This window comes from Chionomys nivalis, chromosome 6 (assembly GCF_950005125.1).
Source record: "Chionomys nivalis chromosome 6, mChiNiv1.1, whole genome shotgun sequence".
Taxonomy (NCBI): Eukaryota; Metazoa; Chordata; class Mammalia; order Rodentia; family Cricetidae; genus Chionomys; species Chionomys nivalis.
The window spans coordinates 80,791,396-80,808,780 of record NC_080091.1 but is presented as its reverse complement, the minus strand read 5'-3'; the positions used below and the strand labels follow the sequence as shown (position 1 = coordinate 80,808,780).

Here is a 17,385-nt window from a genome sequence, read left to right as displayed (position 1 = left end):
CACCCAGATGAGCGCATGAGACCATTTTAGGAGTGTGTAATTGGAAATTACATTTTCAGATAACCTACATTTTCTAAACCAATTTTAACAATGCTTTTAAAAAAAATGCCAGTTTGATTGTAATTCCTCAAATGTTTCAGGAAGGAAAAGGGAGAGCTCAAAAAAAGTATTTTCACAATTCATCCTCCAACCAACTGGACAAGACTGGCTGTCAATTATCCAACGATTAGATCCAGGACAATGTGCTAGGTACCATCACTGTACCTCAAATTGGTTTTCTGCTAAAAGTTAAATTACATTTTATACACACAGATGCCTTAATTCACACTGCTTTTGTGTTTTAAAAGCATGTTTCTGCTCATTAATTGACAGTTACAATTCATGAGCATATTTGTCACAGAAAGTGCGACACATAAAGGATAGTTTCCTTTGAGGATAAATTGCTGACTTTGAAGCAGTAGAATATAATAACCAAATAAGACCTGAAAACTATCATTAATGCTAAGGATCCCTGATTTATATTCCATCCACGTGCCTCACTTGATACGTACATTTGGGCAAGGCATTTATGGCTAGTATTTCCTACTTCTCTAACATGTAAATTAGCGATAGAAATATAACCTCATGGTTTGGATTCAAGGTTGGCGTATCATAGCATATGATGTTAAGCAACTAAAGAGTCACCCAAACATTTTATGAATTCTTAAGGCCTTGTAGCAGTACATTTTCTTCATTAGCAATTTTCAGAAACATGTCTCTAGGCTCACAGTAATAGAAAAATAACCTGGAATACTGCAAGTATGGCTGTAAATTTCCCCTTAGCACCTAATTAGTTGACATCGAACATGGCACCTCTATGCATTAATATGAGCTTGAGCTTTTGCGTGGAGAGCTACTACATTAAAAACAGAATTTTTGTACAAGAAATTCAATAATGGACCTAAAGTATTACATATGCCATATGCATTCAATACGTATATTATTCCTTTCCTTTGTTCTTTGCCTAAAATAGAAGTGAATTTTTATTTGGAGAATGTTAATGGTAATAGTAGTCCTTGGACTCCATTGATTGTAAAGACCTCCTTTTTGATTCATAAATTATAAATAGTATTAGTGAGAATCTGAGGAACAAGTGAAAAAGGAGAGAAGCAGAGAGTTTTTGGGGGGTGATAGGGAATTTCTAAGCTTTTTTTTTTCCAACGATTTATTTATTTATTATGTGTACAGTGTTCTGTTTGTTTGTTTGTTTTGTTTTATTTTGTTTTTCGAGAGAGGGTTTCTCTGTAGCTTTGGAGCCTGTCCTGGAACTAGCTCTTGTAGACCAGGCTGGCCTTGAATTCATAGACATCTGCCTACCTCTGCCTCCTGAGTGCTGGGATTAAAGGCATGCACCACCACTGCTCAGCCAGGCAGTACATTTCTATATGAACCAAGAATTATTAAACAATTACAGAAAACCATCAAATTTAGTTACCATTGTGGATTGACTGAGAATGGTCCCCATGTTCTCAGATGTTTGAATACTTGGTCCACAGCTGGCACTGCAAGGAGTTTTAAGAGCTTTGGCCTAGCTCGCGGAAGTATGGTACTAGTCTGGGCCTGGAGCTTCTGAAGGCACACCCCACTCCTGCTTCATTTTCTATGTCCCTGCTTGTAGTTCACGATGTGAGCCCTCAGCATGCTACTCCAGCAGTTTGCCAGTTCTCCACATCATAGACTCTCAGTCCTCTAAAACGACATGCCCAAATATACCTCTCTTCTCTAAGTTGTTCAGATTTTTATTTTTAAACACAGCAACAAGAAAAGTAACTAATACAGTTACTAATATATTTTTGGTTTTTTGAGATAGGGTTTATCTGGAGTTTTGGAGCCTGTCCTGGAACTACTCTAGTAGCTCAAATTGGCCTCGAGTTCACAGAGATCTGCCTGCCTCTGCCACTCAAGTGCTGAGATTAAAGGTGTGCGCCACCACCACCTCACCTACTATTATTTTTTATTTTAAAATTATTTTTAATTTACATCTCAAATTTTTTTATTGAAAATGTTTTTTTTTCATGCAATATGTTCTGATTATGGTTTCCTCATTCCCTAACTCTTTCAAAATCCTTCTTATCTCCCCTCTCATCCAAATCCATACTGTTTCTATATCTATATACTGACAATTTTTAAGCTGGGAGACTGCATGAAAATCTAGATACTGTGGTTGGTTCAGTTTAAAACTCAGAATATCTACTAGGAGTGAACCCACATTTTCTCAAAATAAAAATTTATTATGAGGCCAAATATAAGCCCCTTCCTCTTTAAAGGTATGGGTCCTACCAACTTTTAACAGAAACCTCATTAACTCTTCTATCCAGTCTACAGTAACATATACAATAGGGCCAATCATTTTAAACTTGAACATCCTTTGGAAGGGTAGAAGAAGACACATAGTTTATAACAATATGCCTTTATAATATAAAAAATTAACTAAAAGGATATCATCTTGCAACCTAAACCTAATCCAAAATTCTTTTCTCAAGGAAGATAGTCACTAATAAAGTATGGTAACAATAGCATGGAAACTTAACAGGAAACCATTAAAAAAAAATCTGCAAAATCTTTTTTGATAAATTAAGTGACCTGAATTATTTCAGCAAATACATAAGGTAAATGATGGATAACAAACCGTTAGTTGCTGATTTTTTTGATTAAACAATACTGCCTGCCAATTTAAGGCTCGAAGCATGACATAGGGTACTGCCATCCTTGCTCACACTTTGAGTAACGGCTTCCAAAGCCCAACATGGTAAAGCAGGCACTAAGACTGGTTCCCTTCCTGGAATGTCAGGTGCTCTTCACAGGATGCTTTAGATGGACAGACCTTCCTATCAATGGTCCATAATGTCACTAAGCATTCACGGTATTAATCACAATTCATTTCATAGATACAACTTGGGGGGACATACAATGAAGATTCTGAAAGGTACAGGCACAAGGAATAAGAAACATGAGCATAGAAAAGGGCCAGCAAATTGGAATTAAAAAAAAAAAAAAGAATTCAATATCTTTAAAAACACCAAAAAAAAAAAGATATGGATCCCTCCACTGCCTGATGCCCTTCAGGTGTCTGTTATTTAGCAGTGTTACTTAAGTGGGGAAGATGGGAATACTTAATAAGTGTACCCAATAATATAAACAAACAAGTTGGAAGCCTCATTGCCTGAAGTACACAGGGCATTAATCTAAAACACTACTGTAGGTGTTCCCTTGAGAACCACACAACTATTGGATAAAAATCAACCACCACTTCACTACGAAATGAGAAACAAGATCAACTCAATTACCTGAAGGGAAAACCAATGCATACAAGGAGTCCTTTACCTCTGCGAAGGATCAAGAAGAGCTAGCCAGCAGGGTTGTTATTGCACACATATTCTACAGTGATCACCAGATACTATACAATCAACATTGTATCACTCATTTACCTGGAGTGTCTGTCACATCTGTGCACAGCGGTCACAGCTGTACCCAAGCCAGACAATGAATGTGTTTACTCTTGGAAAAACAAGGCATCTCGCATAGTCTCCTCTTATGGAACACAGTGCCGTGGGAATGGGGAAAGGACTTTGGAGTCATAGTTAAATGCGTACCTTTACATTGTAGCCAGGCAAGGTTCGGTGCATGTTTATTTCTTTCGAACACACCCTTCATGTAACCACTCATGTTTCGGAAATACAATGGGAAGACCATTTATATAATTCACACTACTTAAGAACACAGAAACACTTATTAAAAAACAAAACTCAAAAGAAATCTTGGCTAACCTAAAAGAGAACTCACTCTTCACACACTTTAAATGTCACTTGAAAAATAAAATATGTAAATAAATAATCAAGCACTCTTTCTAATAAAAATATATGACTCCAAACAATCAAGAAATAGCATATTGAAGCATACAACGGTTTTTACAGAATATATTTTAGTCACATCTATTCCTGGGTTTATAAAAAGCCCCACAGGTGTGGGACTCCTTAATACTATACTTGCTAGGGAAGGGGGGGTACAGATGTGAGTAAATCAAAGCTTATCAGTAACACCTTGAACTTTTAACACTCGCATAGGATTTTTCTTGGTCCAGGAAAACATTCTAAGCAGGTAGCATTCATTCCATCATTAGTGCCTATCTCATCCTAGGAAGATGTAGGGGCTCTGTTACCAGAACACAGGGATTCTACAGGAAGAAGATGACAACAAACTTTCTATGTAGGCATTCCAACCCCCACCTCTGAAGCAGGACTACTGAAGAAGCAAATGATGTCAAGCCTCTCTCTCTCTCTCTCTCTCTCTCTCTCTCTCTCTCCCTCTCTTCCTCCTTCCCTCCCCCCTCTCTCTCTCTCACACACAGACACACACAGACACACACACACACGTGCACACGCACGAAGCAAAGGAGATGTGTTAATTTCGTAACAACAAAGCTCAACTCTGGCCATCATACTTGTTGACATTTGTACTCATTGATTCACTAATGTTCCAGTATATGAGATAAATATTATGTTTAATCATACACTGTTAGTTTTGAGGTTTTATTTATTGTTGAAAACCTACGTATCTTGAAGTGACAAATACTTCCTACTTGTGATCGCAGTGAAGCATTGCATTATTTCAGGAAAGCCCTCACCAACAGAGTAAGTATACAGTTTTCTAGAATGACTGTACTAAGCATGACATCATCAGCCACTCAAATTCTAGAAGTTTTTTTTAAATCAAATTACTTTATAGTTGTGTCTTGTGATCTAATGAATGAGTCAGAATTTTGTATGTGTACTTTTCAATCATTAGCAATATGTATAATGATACATGATGCTGGAATTGTTTGAATGTGAACAACCAAGCCTTCAAAGGATTATACATAAAATAAAGTTCAGTTAAGGAACTGAAAGCTCAATTCCACAAACTCTCCAACTTTTAATTTAAAAATTTGTCTCTTTGGACAAAAGGAATTGGCACCAATCCTGAGGACCCAAGTTCAACACTTGAATCCCCAAGGTTGAAGGAGAGGACACTCTCTCACTTGGTGTCCTCTTACTTTTCATGTGTACTATGATGCATGGGATACACATGCATGTGTGGGCACACACATACAAAATCATACAGTAAATATCTCAATAATCACTAAACTACTTTTTAAAAAATAAGAAAAAGTCCAACATTCGATTATTAGTTAAAAGCATTGGACGCCCGCCACATGAAGTAGTAGGCTATGTATCACCATCTTAGTTTCTATGCAAATTCTTTCCTCCAATCTGTGACCTGTGACACAGGACCTTCACTCACCTCCCATCCCTCTGCTTTATATTCTTACCCTATTATTTCTTATCTTCTTTTTATCAATAAAAGTCAAGATGCAGTTACTCAAGGACACAAAGATTTCATGGAACCTGTTCTTGAACATAAGCTTACATCCTTTTTTCCCCTTTGAGTTCATGTTTTCATTAATATCACATATTTATCATTATCTTTTGCTTCTATGATGTGTTTTGAGACTAGAGATGATGATATCATCTTTACATTATAATCCGGAAATCACATGGGAAATTATCTGGTGGGAAAATTTAATGTATGCATAACAGATACCTCCAAATAATTTCTAGCCATTGACTTCTTGGCTTTGCCAAATTTGATTGGTAAGGTATTGATATTGATTGGTAAGATGTAGACTTTGATTCCTTGGGGATGGTGATTTCTAAAGCCCAATAATAAGTGTCTAAAATATTGGCCATTAAATATTTGTTGAACTATTTCTGTGCTCCAAATATCAATAGTCATTCTATGATTATGGTTTCAGAGCTGTCTCCCTCAAAACAACTGATATTTGTTCTTACGGTAGTCAAGGAAATAGTCTTATCACAACGGCAGAGTTGGCTTTTTTGCCACCAGGAGAATGAATGGAGGCAAGCACCGAGGAAAGATAACTGCTAGCCCTTTTGTGGGAGGTAGGAAATTTTGACACCAATGAGGATGGCTGGAAGTGTATTTAAAATATTGACACAGGATTGGCAGCTGCTCCCATTCTGCCTGAAAGGTTTACTACTGGCAGGGACTCCCAGCAGCTGCTTCTTGGAAATGGGAGAAAACATTTGGACAGTTAGGATAGCCTGATTTCCCCCCTTAAAATCTGTTTGGCAAAACTTCCTGGCACTTAATAGAATCCTGTAAAAAAAAAAAAAAAAAAGGAAGATTTTTTTTAATGTGTTCACGTCTCTTCGTAAAACTTATATTGCCAGTATAGATACTACATTCAGAATCTGTAATTTACACAATTTTCTTATTGCTGGATAATTTCTCTTCATTTATCTTGTACAAATCAAGACTGGATTGCAAGGTAATGTTAGTATTTTTAATAAAATGATTCTTCATAAAGAAACTTTCTGTTTGAAGAGATGATAATTATTTTTCCGGGGGAGCATTTTAACAGGAAAATGAGCTTATAACAGAGACAGTGCTCCTCCACCACACTGATAAGTTCAAAATCTTCATTATGAAATCAATTTAACTACGCTGGGACTTTTGAGAATGCATTCTTAAGCATTAGTGACATTTACAGGCATAGTTCAAGCCTCTTAACTTAGCCCTGCGAGCGTCATATGGTATAAACCAGCACAAACCATCTCTTTCACTCATGACCTCTGTGTAAGATTGTAAGATAACCACTACCCAGGGACATGTCATTCGTATACTTAACTTTTATAGTAATTTTCTGAGCATTTTCTTTTCTTAATGGGTGTTCCCCTCTGACTTTAATTGCTTTTTCTCATTCACTTGCAAGTAAGACATGGCCTCTGTAGTGCTACCCCTTATCTGAGGCAGAGCAATCTAAAAGATATTGATTTATGATGGCTATGTAATTTACACACTCTGCAATTTTCCTGTATGATTTATTCAAAAAATAGATTGTACATTAAGCTTGGCATTCATTATCCAAGCCTGTTCCAGTTTCATATTAAACCTGTATCACATTTGTTTGGAAGATTTATGCATTTCAAGTATATGTAATTGTTTGGCAAATTTTAAAGTATTTGAAAAATCCAAGTAATGTTTTAGAAATATTTGTGCTAAAACACTGGATTAAAGCCATTAACATTAGATACTTGAAGTTACATGAAGATAAACACTGGTATTAAATATATATGTGTGTACATATACATATGTAATATACAATACACATAGGTGAGAAACACAATGAACATGAATTTTAATAGTCACATTTCAAGAAAATAAATATAATCAAAATTACAAGAACTATCCATTAATAATAAGTGTTATTTTATAGCATTTATCAATCTATAAAAATACTCACTCTTTAGCACGGTATGATTACTTTCCTACCAAAACAAAAATCCTAATATCTGATGATTAAAAAGACAATACATGAATACTTTACAGATAAGAATAATGGGTAGCCTTAATTATTCTGCCATAAAAATCTCATTTTCACAGTAATTTTTGAAGAAATTTCTTTTAGTGCTTTGAAAATGCTAATGAAGTATGAAGTTTTAATTACTGAGTTTTGCCAATAATTGAAGAGACATGAGCCATTACTTTCTAAATGTTACCTAGATTCTTTCAATAACTGCTAGATAGAAAGATGCATAGATGATGGATAGTTAGATAGATAAATAGATAGATTCATAGATAGATGATAGATAAACCATACATAGATATATGGACAATGGTAGATGTTTATTGATGTTAAAAAAGTTGTCAAGTCACCAAAGAAAACTACATTTTCCATATAACCCAAACAGAATTAAAATTTGTATTAATTGTTCATTTGTCAGGATGATACAGATTCTGGGAAGGAAAACTAGTAAAAAACAAAAACAAACGATCAAAAAAGTCAAGTGATAGGCAGAGGTGGCAACACGCTGAGGGCAGACGCCACCAATTTCATTGGTGACATAAAATACACTGCCAGCAAACTAATCATGGGGTTAGCACTGTATCTCATTAGTTTTATTTCAGAATAAGAATTAAAGTAATCGAGTATGCTGACAGAACCATAGGCCTTCACCTAAGACATTAATAGAGCATAAGTGGTTCAGAGACACAGAAGAGCGAGAAACTGGCATCACACAATGGAACTGTATGAACGTGTGCACACAAGAAAGCTTTACAATATTTATGTTTTGATTGTAATATACAGCAGTGTACTCTAGAATGATGGGACTGAAACATCTTAAAGGAGAGAAAAGAGCAGCAGTGGCCTCCTTTCCTTATTGTTGGGAACTGGCTGCTTGCTGTCGAAATGGGCAAGTTCATGAAGCTCAGGAAAGTGGTGCTGGTCCTGGCAGGGCGCTACTCCGGACGCAAAGCAATCATCGTGAAGAACATTGATTATGGCACCTCAGACTGCCCTTACACCCATACCCTGGTGGCTGGAATTGACCACTATTCCCGAAAAGTGACAGCTGCCATGGGCAAGAAGAAAATCGCCAAGAGATCCAAGATCAAGTCCTTCGTGAAAGTTTATAACTCCAACCACCTGATGCCCAAAAGGAACTCTGTGGACATCCCCCTGGATAAAACTGTTGTCAACAAGGATGTCTTTAGCGACCCCGCCCTGAAACACAAGCCAAGGTCAAGTTTGAGGAACGATTCAAGATAAGGCAGAACAAATGATTTTTCCAGAAGCTTTGCTTTTAGGTATATTTTTTGTTTACATCATTAAAAGACAATGAACAGATTTCTGCTAGAAAAGTGGCACAAGACGATCCACAAACTTAGAAAATTATGTTCTATTTTACTAACAGTTATATCTTGCATTAAAAAACTAAGTGTGCTTATTATCTTGAATATACAAAAGTAAAATTCTTATTACCTCTATGCACTAATAGTCTTTCAAAATTTATAAATATTCAAAGGATTGCAATTTTGATTGCGTAGTCCCTAAACTACGAAAAAGATGACATGTGATTAAGTTATGGTGGCCTCTAATAAATCATTTGTAGTCGTTTACTTGGAAATGGGACCTTATATAACCTTCCCTATTATTAAAACATATCAGTCGAATCAACTTAATTTTCAACTCAGATATTGCTTTTCCTACCTGCCAAAGCACATAATGGGGCTTTTACTAAATATGAGTAATTAATTTTTAACTACAGAAATAAAAGACTCTGCAATTTGAGGACTTGATTTTCTTATTATTTTTAATGTGGAAATGGTTGCCCTCATGGCTATTATTTGGCTGAATGGATTGCAGCGAGGCTCCCTGGGCAGCTGCTGACATAATGACTGATTGTGTGCAGCACGGAGAACGGGAATGATAAATTTTGAAAGGCTCTGGAATTTGTGAATAACAAAAGTAGCTATAGTTTCTAAAATCTAACCATTTGTTCTCAGCAACAAAAGAAGACTCAAAAGCTTTTGTTTAATGAAATGACTCAAAAACAGGATACAGATGAATTAAGGGTTATCTCTACAAGCAGAGTTGAGCAAGCAGCTTGGGTGCCCAAGTAGGAGGATCACGAATGCAGACTGGTTAACAGGGAATAAATGGCATTAATCTGATCTTAGCTCCTTTCAACACTATTATATTCTCACGGCACCAATATCTTCATTTTTGAAAGCATCAGAAAATTTTAAGTAACTTCTGCCTAGACAGTTTCATCATTATTTTGAAATATTCCATTATCAAAATAATACTTTAATGAATTTATGCCAAAAACTACTGGAAATAATTTTAAAAAGTAGTTACAATCTCTGACTGCAATGTACACAAGTTGCATAGTCTTAAGGGACCGATTCTTCTGATATCTCAGTTTCTTTTTATGTAAAGTGGCTATTTTTAAGACCGAAGTGTTAGGTAAGTAAGACAGCATGCTGGACAAAGCGCTCCAAGACTGGCCAGTGGTACTGTAGGTGTGAGAGGACAGTAACAGTTGTACCATTACCATTCAGAGGAAACCTAAGTAACCCTCAGCCTGGCAATGAAGGAGTGTGGTACCAACTAAAGAACTATCAAAACTGATGAGAATCTAAGAGTTCTGTCTCAGTCAAAAGCCCTCCTTCTAGTAATCTTTATGCTGTCACCTTACTGAAAGGACAATGACTCAAACAAACAAACAAACAAACAAACTCAGCAAGATAAATGAAATGCTTGGTGGTAGCAATAGGAACTGTTTACATTCAGGATAAAACCTTAAAACTGAAGTAAAATGTTACCATTGCCATTATGAAACTTAATTTTCTAGAGTTTTCATTTTTTCCTATAGTTGCCCTAAGTTTGTATAGTAGTCCAACTTCCAACTTCTTAATGAATGGCTGTACATAGCAGGAACCAAATTTTGCATATGCACTGTATTTTTCTCATGCATTAAATATGATTATGACAGTTGTATAAATCAATCAATTCTGGTTATCTGTATTGTAATGGATATTATGGAAATGTGATCTATCTCAAATATCTTGTACCACCGTATCCTCCTTTTTGTGGTGATATGATAAAGTGTCTACCCAGATGAAATCAGGAGTTACATAGTGAAGTGCTAAGGAGTCAAACTGTTATTGGACTAAGAGGAGGTATCATCTGCGTGGAGATCATGGAACAGGAAGATGCTGGTGGCTATACATCAAAAGCAGACAATGTCAGTAGGGGGAATCATACTTGGAGAAGCCTCAACCAATGAAAGTCTTATTTCCAAAGGCTTTTGGAAGAACATTGGGTCAGAAGTTTGTTTTTCTTTAGACCTCATTGAAGTGTCATTAAGGAGGTTATAATCCTGATCAAGTCCATTAAGTAAAATCTGCTTCTTGCCAAGAGATTACAATTTCTGATCTGGTCTGAACCAAACCCATCACTGAGGTATCACGCCTAGGAAGGTAGCCTCAATTTAAGCCATGCAAAAGAAGCAGAATAATTATTATTTCAATGAGATAACATACATTTCCTTCATAGGATTGCTACCCTATAAGCTACTGTGAAGTTGTTTTAAGGTTAATTGGGTCTGCCCACACTTCTATGTATGTCCTGGTTTGGCAAGGGGAAATTTCTGTTTCTGTTTTCTTTTTATTTTCTAGGCATGCTAACTAAAATCTAAGCATGCTTTCTCTGACACTTCAGGCTACCTAACTCTTTCTCTAAAGCCCTGTTGCTTGCCATTTGGCTGCGTGTCTTTCAAGTGTTTGACCTTTCTGCCTGTGTAACTCAAATGGCATTACTTTTTACTTCACTCCTCCTCCAGGTAGCTGCTGAGATTTATACATGTTCTTCTCTTAAAGGCTAATAAAATTGTCTTTTATCTTCCATTTGAGTCTCTTCTTAAATTCCTTTATTAAATGTACTGAGAACCCCAAAAGATGACCCAGAGTTGCCTGATATCACCTGATGATCACAATGGGACACTAAAATTTCTGGGAACATGGGTAATTTTAATTCTGAATGAGATCCAAGGACTATACTCCTAATCAAGCCCTTTAACATCTGTACAATTAGAAATACGTCTACAAGCTGAGCATGGTGGCACACACCTATAATTCAACTCAGGAGGTTGAGGCTGAAGAATTTTGAGTTCCAGGTAAGCCTGAGTTACATAGTACACCAGTAAAAAAAAAGAAAGAAGGGAGGATGGAGGGAGGGAAGGAGGGAGAGAGGGAGGGAGGGAGGAAGGGAGGGAGGGAGCGAGCAACAAGCAAGCAAGCAAGCAGGCAGGCTGGTTTCATTGGGCTAGTGAATTTCAGTTTCTTCACCATTTTCTTTATCTTTAGATGATTTATAAAATTCTGCCAATGAGCGGCAACACACTCTTCCATTAGTTCCAGACGCAAATCTTTCTCCACCTTTTGCTACTACATGAATGCTTATCCCCACTTCCTTATGAAACATCAGGGAACATCTAAAACCATCCATCACTTTACCCCTTAAGTTTCTTCAGCGAGCATTTACAGTTTATGGTTTTAATTTACCCATTGCTGCTTTGCTGGATGCTACCACCTCAGCAGTAGCAAATGATTTCCAGGACCACCTTCTGTCCAGATTCAGAATGCGCCAGTTGCCTACTCAATACGTTTGAACACCAGGTGTCTGTGACAGGAGCTTTCTGAGTCACGTCCCCAATTAATAGGCTAAAACTATGAGGTTGTGTTTTTATTTTCCAGAGTAATCAGACTGCCGTCAGTAATAGCCAGGTAAATGATCTACTAATAATAGGAATTTGAATTCAAATTCCTCCACTTTCAATTATTCTCTTAGTTCAGATAAACCATTCCCCAAACAGGATGTCCACCACCCTACTTTGTCATCATGTTACCTGAACACAGGCAAAGAATTGATTATTTTTTCTTTTTTTGTTTTATTTTTTAGTGTGTGAGACTGTGTATTAACATATGCCTGACTTCCTCTTATGTCCTCACAAGCTAACACACACTACCTGGGTTAAACATGCCTTCTGTGTTTATGTCCTGCTACCTGCTTTGTACTTAGTGGATACAGACATCTGTAAGGCATCTTCTTCCATGACAGCTCAGTTCCAATGTAGTTAAAGTCTTGCTCTGGTCATAACCTTTGGTCTCAATCAGATTCTTCTTGTATGTCATTTATTTATAGGTTCTTTATTAAGAGACTCAGCCTCTCCAGTAAATTTTACATTTTTCTGTTGCGGCTCATTCCCGAACCAGTTGAACTATCTCTTATTTGCTGTAGTGACTTGATAGCACTGGTTTCAGGGTCTCCTGCTTGAAGTCTTCATGAAGACACAATGTTTTCTTGAACATTGAACAGACACGTGTCCAGTTCAGCTCTTCAACTCAAAAAGTTAATGCCTTTTCCAATGAATTAACCACCACCACCACACACTATGGAGTCAACTTTTGCTACTGGAGGTGAGAGCACAAACACACCAAACCTTTCACATGTATCTTCCTCCACGGTTTCTCTTGGAGATTCTTTGCACACACCTTTGCAGCTTCAGTAAGCACTTTTCACTGCTCATCAGGCCTAAAGCATTCAGCATCTTCACTGTAAGAAAACATTTTATGGCTTCTCTTTAACATGCCCAAAGCGTAAGCGTGTTCATAATTGGGACATCACTAGGTCAAATGAGCAAGAGTAGAAGCACTACAGACCGCCACCCTTGTTAAATCACCTAGAAGACTAACTGGCTGGGATCATATTTTGCATGGATATGCAGAGCAGAGGGATGAATCGGTTGTTAGGTGAGACAGAGCATACACCTACCTTATATTACCCAAAATAGCATACAACTTAAAATTCATGAGATAAGCTGCAGAGATAACTGCTCTTCTAAAGGATCCAAATGCAGATCACAGTAACCATTTTGGGTGACTCATAACTGCCTATAAATTCCCTTGTGATCACCAGCATACCATGGAAGACACAGATACACATAGATACTAGTGAATAAAAATAAAAATAATCTTAAAATGATTTAAAATATATGAATTTTCATTCATATTTTCAGAACATGGCTGACTTCAGGAAGATGAAGAAAAATTCAAGATTTAAAATATATGAATAGATTTTTTTTCATGGAGAATGAAAACCCAGAGATCCTGTTTTAGCATATTTGTATTTTCAAAATCCATTTAAGAATTTTAAATATATAATTTGCCTATCTCAAGAAATTTTTATAAAATAGAATTTTATAATTTTATAAAGCAGAACACAATGACTACAGGTAAACAAAACCTTAAACCAAGGGTCTATGGACAACAAACAAGCAAACAAAGAACAAACAATGAATTTTCATACAGAAATATTTTGGGCATCTGTTAAATAAAGAATTTTAATGTAACTACTAAGAGTTCTCTCTTTTAACCCAAAGTATATAATGCTGAATAAACTGCACCATCACAAAACACAATAGACCATAAGAAGCATGGAAAACGCTCACCATTTATTAAGAAAGTGTTTTATAAATGAATGTGTTGTACACTGATCTACAGTTTTCATGTTATTTATATTGACTTCGGAATAGGAGAGTTACACAGATATAAGTTTTAAGTGGAGAGTCAAAAATAGAAATCCAAATTGTGACCACTTCTACTTTCAAAAGGGAACACTTTATAGACATAGCTGGACGTGCTGACACCATGTTAAGTTGCTGAGTTCTAAAAATAAATGTATATAGAATTGTTCTTTACAATGATAATATATTTTAGAAATATGAGAGTCTTCATTTCTAAAATAAGTTTCCAGCAAAGGTTTTTGTTATTTACACTTTGGGAACACACTGCGTTTTGACATGAAGCAATGTTGGTTTTGTAGGAAAAGAAGACCAAGTCAATCCCCTTAATTCTAATCCAGTATCTCTCATCCTTACAGTAGACGTATTCTAAATCCTTAAGCAATTTATATATCAAACTATAAAGGAAAGCATTAACTCCCAACGCTGATCTGTACCTCATCTATCTACTGACTTCATAAATCTACTGAAAGGCACACAGGGGTATCTGAGTTCCCCAAGCCTAGGTTTGCAGACACTACCCATGAAAAAATGAATTTGTCTTTGTTTCCAACTTCAGTCTTTCAGCTAACAGAGAGATTTGCTCTGAGTCTCTCAGCCTTCTGTTTCATTTCCTGTGACTCTCAAACCGTCAGGCTCTGGTTCATAGTTACCCCCACTACATCCAGCACGAGTCTCTCAACACCCAACTGACCATCGCAACAGAAAAAAAAACAAAAACAAAAAAAAACCACAGAACAATGCCACAGCATTGTTCAACTAGCTCTGCTTATGCATCAAATCACAGAAATTTTAATTTGAAAACATAAGATCTACCGAAAGATTTAAAGATACATATACGTCAAAGACAGTGCTGTCGAGTCTATACTGGAACACTTATTTATCCCAAGCTCCATTAGATAGAATATAAACAGAAAAGACAGTCCTAAGGAAGTTTGGTGAAGTATGAATGTCTTAATGTCATTTTTTAAAAGGGAATTGCTTACCTGTTTAACTATTAAAAAGAAGTTCAGTATGTTTATGCTTGTTTTATATTTGGTTTTGTTTTTATTAATTATAGGATTGGGTTTGGAAACTACAAAGCAGCTTAGACTGAGATTCAGACAGCTGTTAACATGGAATAATGGTTGCAAAATCCAAATAATAGGTCCACAGAAAAAGAAGGGAGCTAGTCCCCACTTCCATACTTAGCAGACTTTAAGATACCTGTAATAATAGGAATTCTAAATGTTATATATGAACCACATTATTTTACCTAGAATTAATGAAAGAAATGTCGATTGAACTTATACATGGTTGATTATCATAATATCTAATAAAGATACATTAAAATGTGGATATTTTAATATATCTCACCTTGGAATGGATAATTTATATGTTCCAGGGGTTGTGTATAAGCTTTTAAATTAATACTCCATTTTATCCTTAAAATGTAAGCATTTCTTCCATCTATAAAGTGAAAGAATTTGCAAAGAGGGATACATATACCTGCTTTAGACAAGCACAACAAGGAAAGTCAAGTTCACATTATTTCACATTAATATTGGAGCTGGGGCGATGACTCAACCAATAAAACACTTTACCCCAGCACACATACAGGGTGTGGAATAAGAACCTGTCCATAATTCCAATGTGGAACCTGAGGTGGAGGCATAAATCCCAGACTTTGTAAACCACAGCTCTAGATTTAGATTCTTTCTCAGTATAAAGTGTTGAGAGAGATGAAGGGAGAATCCAGAAAACAACCTCAAGCATCAACCATGCCCCCCCACACGTCAAATTAGTGAAATAAAATTAATTCCATGTTGATTGAGCCTTCATCAATGCCTATTTCTTGCTAGATAAGGATTTTTTATCAGTAGATTTGCTAATAGGTCAGTGTGTTTAAAAGGGGGCTTGTAAACATCTGGATATACATGTACCTCTTTACTTTCATCTGCATTTTTAACAAATACACCATAATCCAGTACATTTGCTTAACAATTTCCCACCAAGAATCTAGCTCTCATGTGGAACACAGGAAAAGCACTTACTGACTATATATCCAGCGTAAGTATAAACACAAAAATAATTAAAATAAAGCATAAATCTTCATGGTGAGTGCCTCTAATGTTTATATATTTCCACTTAGAAGAAATATTAGTAGAAGAAATATTTTAAATACCATTTAGGGGACAAATAAATAAACATTAAAATTATCTATGCAAATTCTTTGAAATTATGGAGCTTTTAGGTTAAAATTTTTAAAAAGCTTTCATTGATAATTATATTTCACTAAAAAGTAACTATTTGGAAGTCAGGTTTCATGCAAGTCCCTGTTAACGTGCCAAGTAAGTCTGGTTTAAAATAAAAACAAACAGGAAGGGAAATGCCCATCTATTATGCCCTCTCTGGTATTTCCACCCTTCCTTTGGCAAGTTACCCCCTGGCTCTCCGTATCACTATAGCCAGTGCTTGAGCTGGACTTTTACTACCTTCATTTCATGGAATCTCTACCAGCTCTGGAAAGCGGCTCAGAGGCTCACCAGCACTGCTCCTACTTCTGGTCAGCTACGCTCATCTGAGGCAAGTGTCTCGTGTTTGATGATTACGTGGGACTGAGCTGGAGGACGCCAAGAAGACGATTAACCTGATAGTCTCTAAGATCTGTCTTTACCTCATCTTTCAGGGCTTCAAATTGGACCTGCGACCTTAAGAAACTACAGGTCATAAGATCAAGCCAAGTCCCTCAGGTGTATATTTAGTTAAAATGACTCTTGTTTAGGTGGTCAGAAGGCTCTATTTGGTTCCAAACAACGGTGCAATCTGAAGAAACAGGAGCTTTCTGAGAACAGGCAACAAAGGAAACATAAAAAATACCTAAAATCTCCACTTTCATAAACTAGATAGCTCCTGCCTTCCAGCTACCTCATGGCTTTGGAGATTTTCTGCCTTTGACTCTAGATCTGCAACTTTAGTATTGACGAAGAAAAGGCCCCAGGCATTCTCTTTGTCTTTTATATTATTAGTTTCAATAAAACCGTAAGCTGGCTGTGTAGTATAATCATAAATGGACTGTATTGTAGGCAGTCTTTAAATGAGCAGTTAAAAAAGATACAAATTATGAATATATGTACATACCACCATCTTTATACATAAAAAAGATATTTACATACTCTGCAAGCTACCTATCCATTTGAACAATGTTCCGATTCCCAGTCAATATCTTTCATATGAGCTATAATTAATGTTACTAGTCTTACTTAAAACTATAGCTTTAAAACTTCCAGTTTGCTTAATGTTACTATATTTTCTTTCATAGACAAATTTAGAAGGCTTTATTAATGAAGTAAATAAACATGATCTAATTTATTTGCTTTCTTGGGGTATTTTATACTCCAACCATGATGAAAAATGAATGTTTCAGTAAAACTTAAGG

The 17,385-nt window shown here is 36.2% G+C and overlaps 2 protein-coding genes across 16 annotated transcripts in view; one reads left to right on the top strand and one right to left on the bottom strand.

Moving 5' to 3' along the window:
* Adgrl3 (adhesion G protein-coupled receptor L3) overlaps positions 1-17,385 on the bottom strand; it is a 742,119-nt gene that overhangs the window by 630,666 nt on the left and 94,068 nt on the right. The window lies entirely within an intron of this gene.
* On the top strand, positions 8,291-8,650 carry LOC130875710 (60S ribosomal protein L27-like). Its single transcript, XM_057771796.1, has one exon. It carries the CDS (start codon positions 8,291-8,293, stop codon positions 8,648-8,650), a length of 360 nt encoding a protein of 119 aa, XP_057627779.1.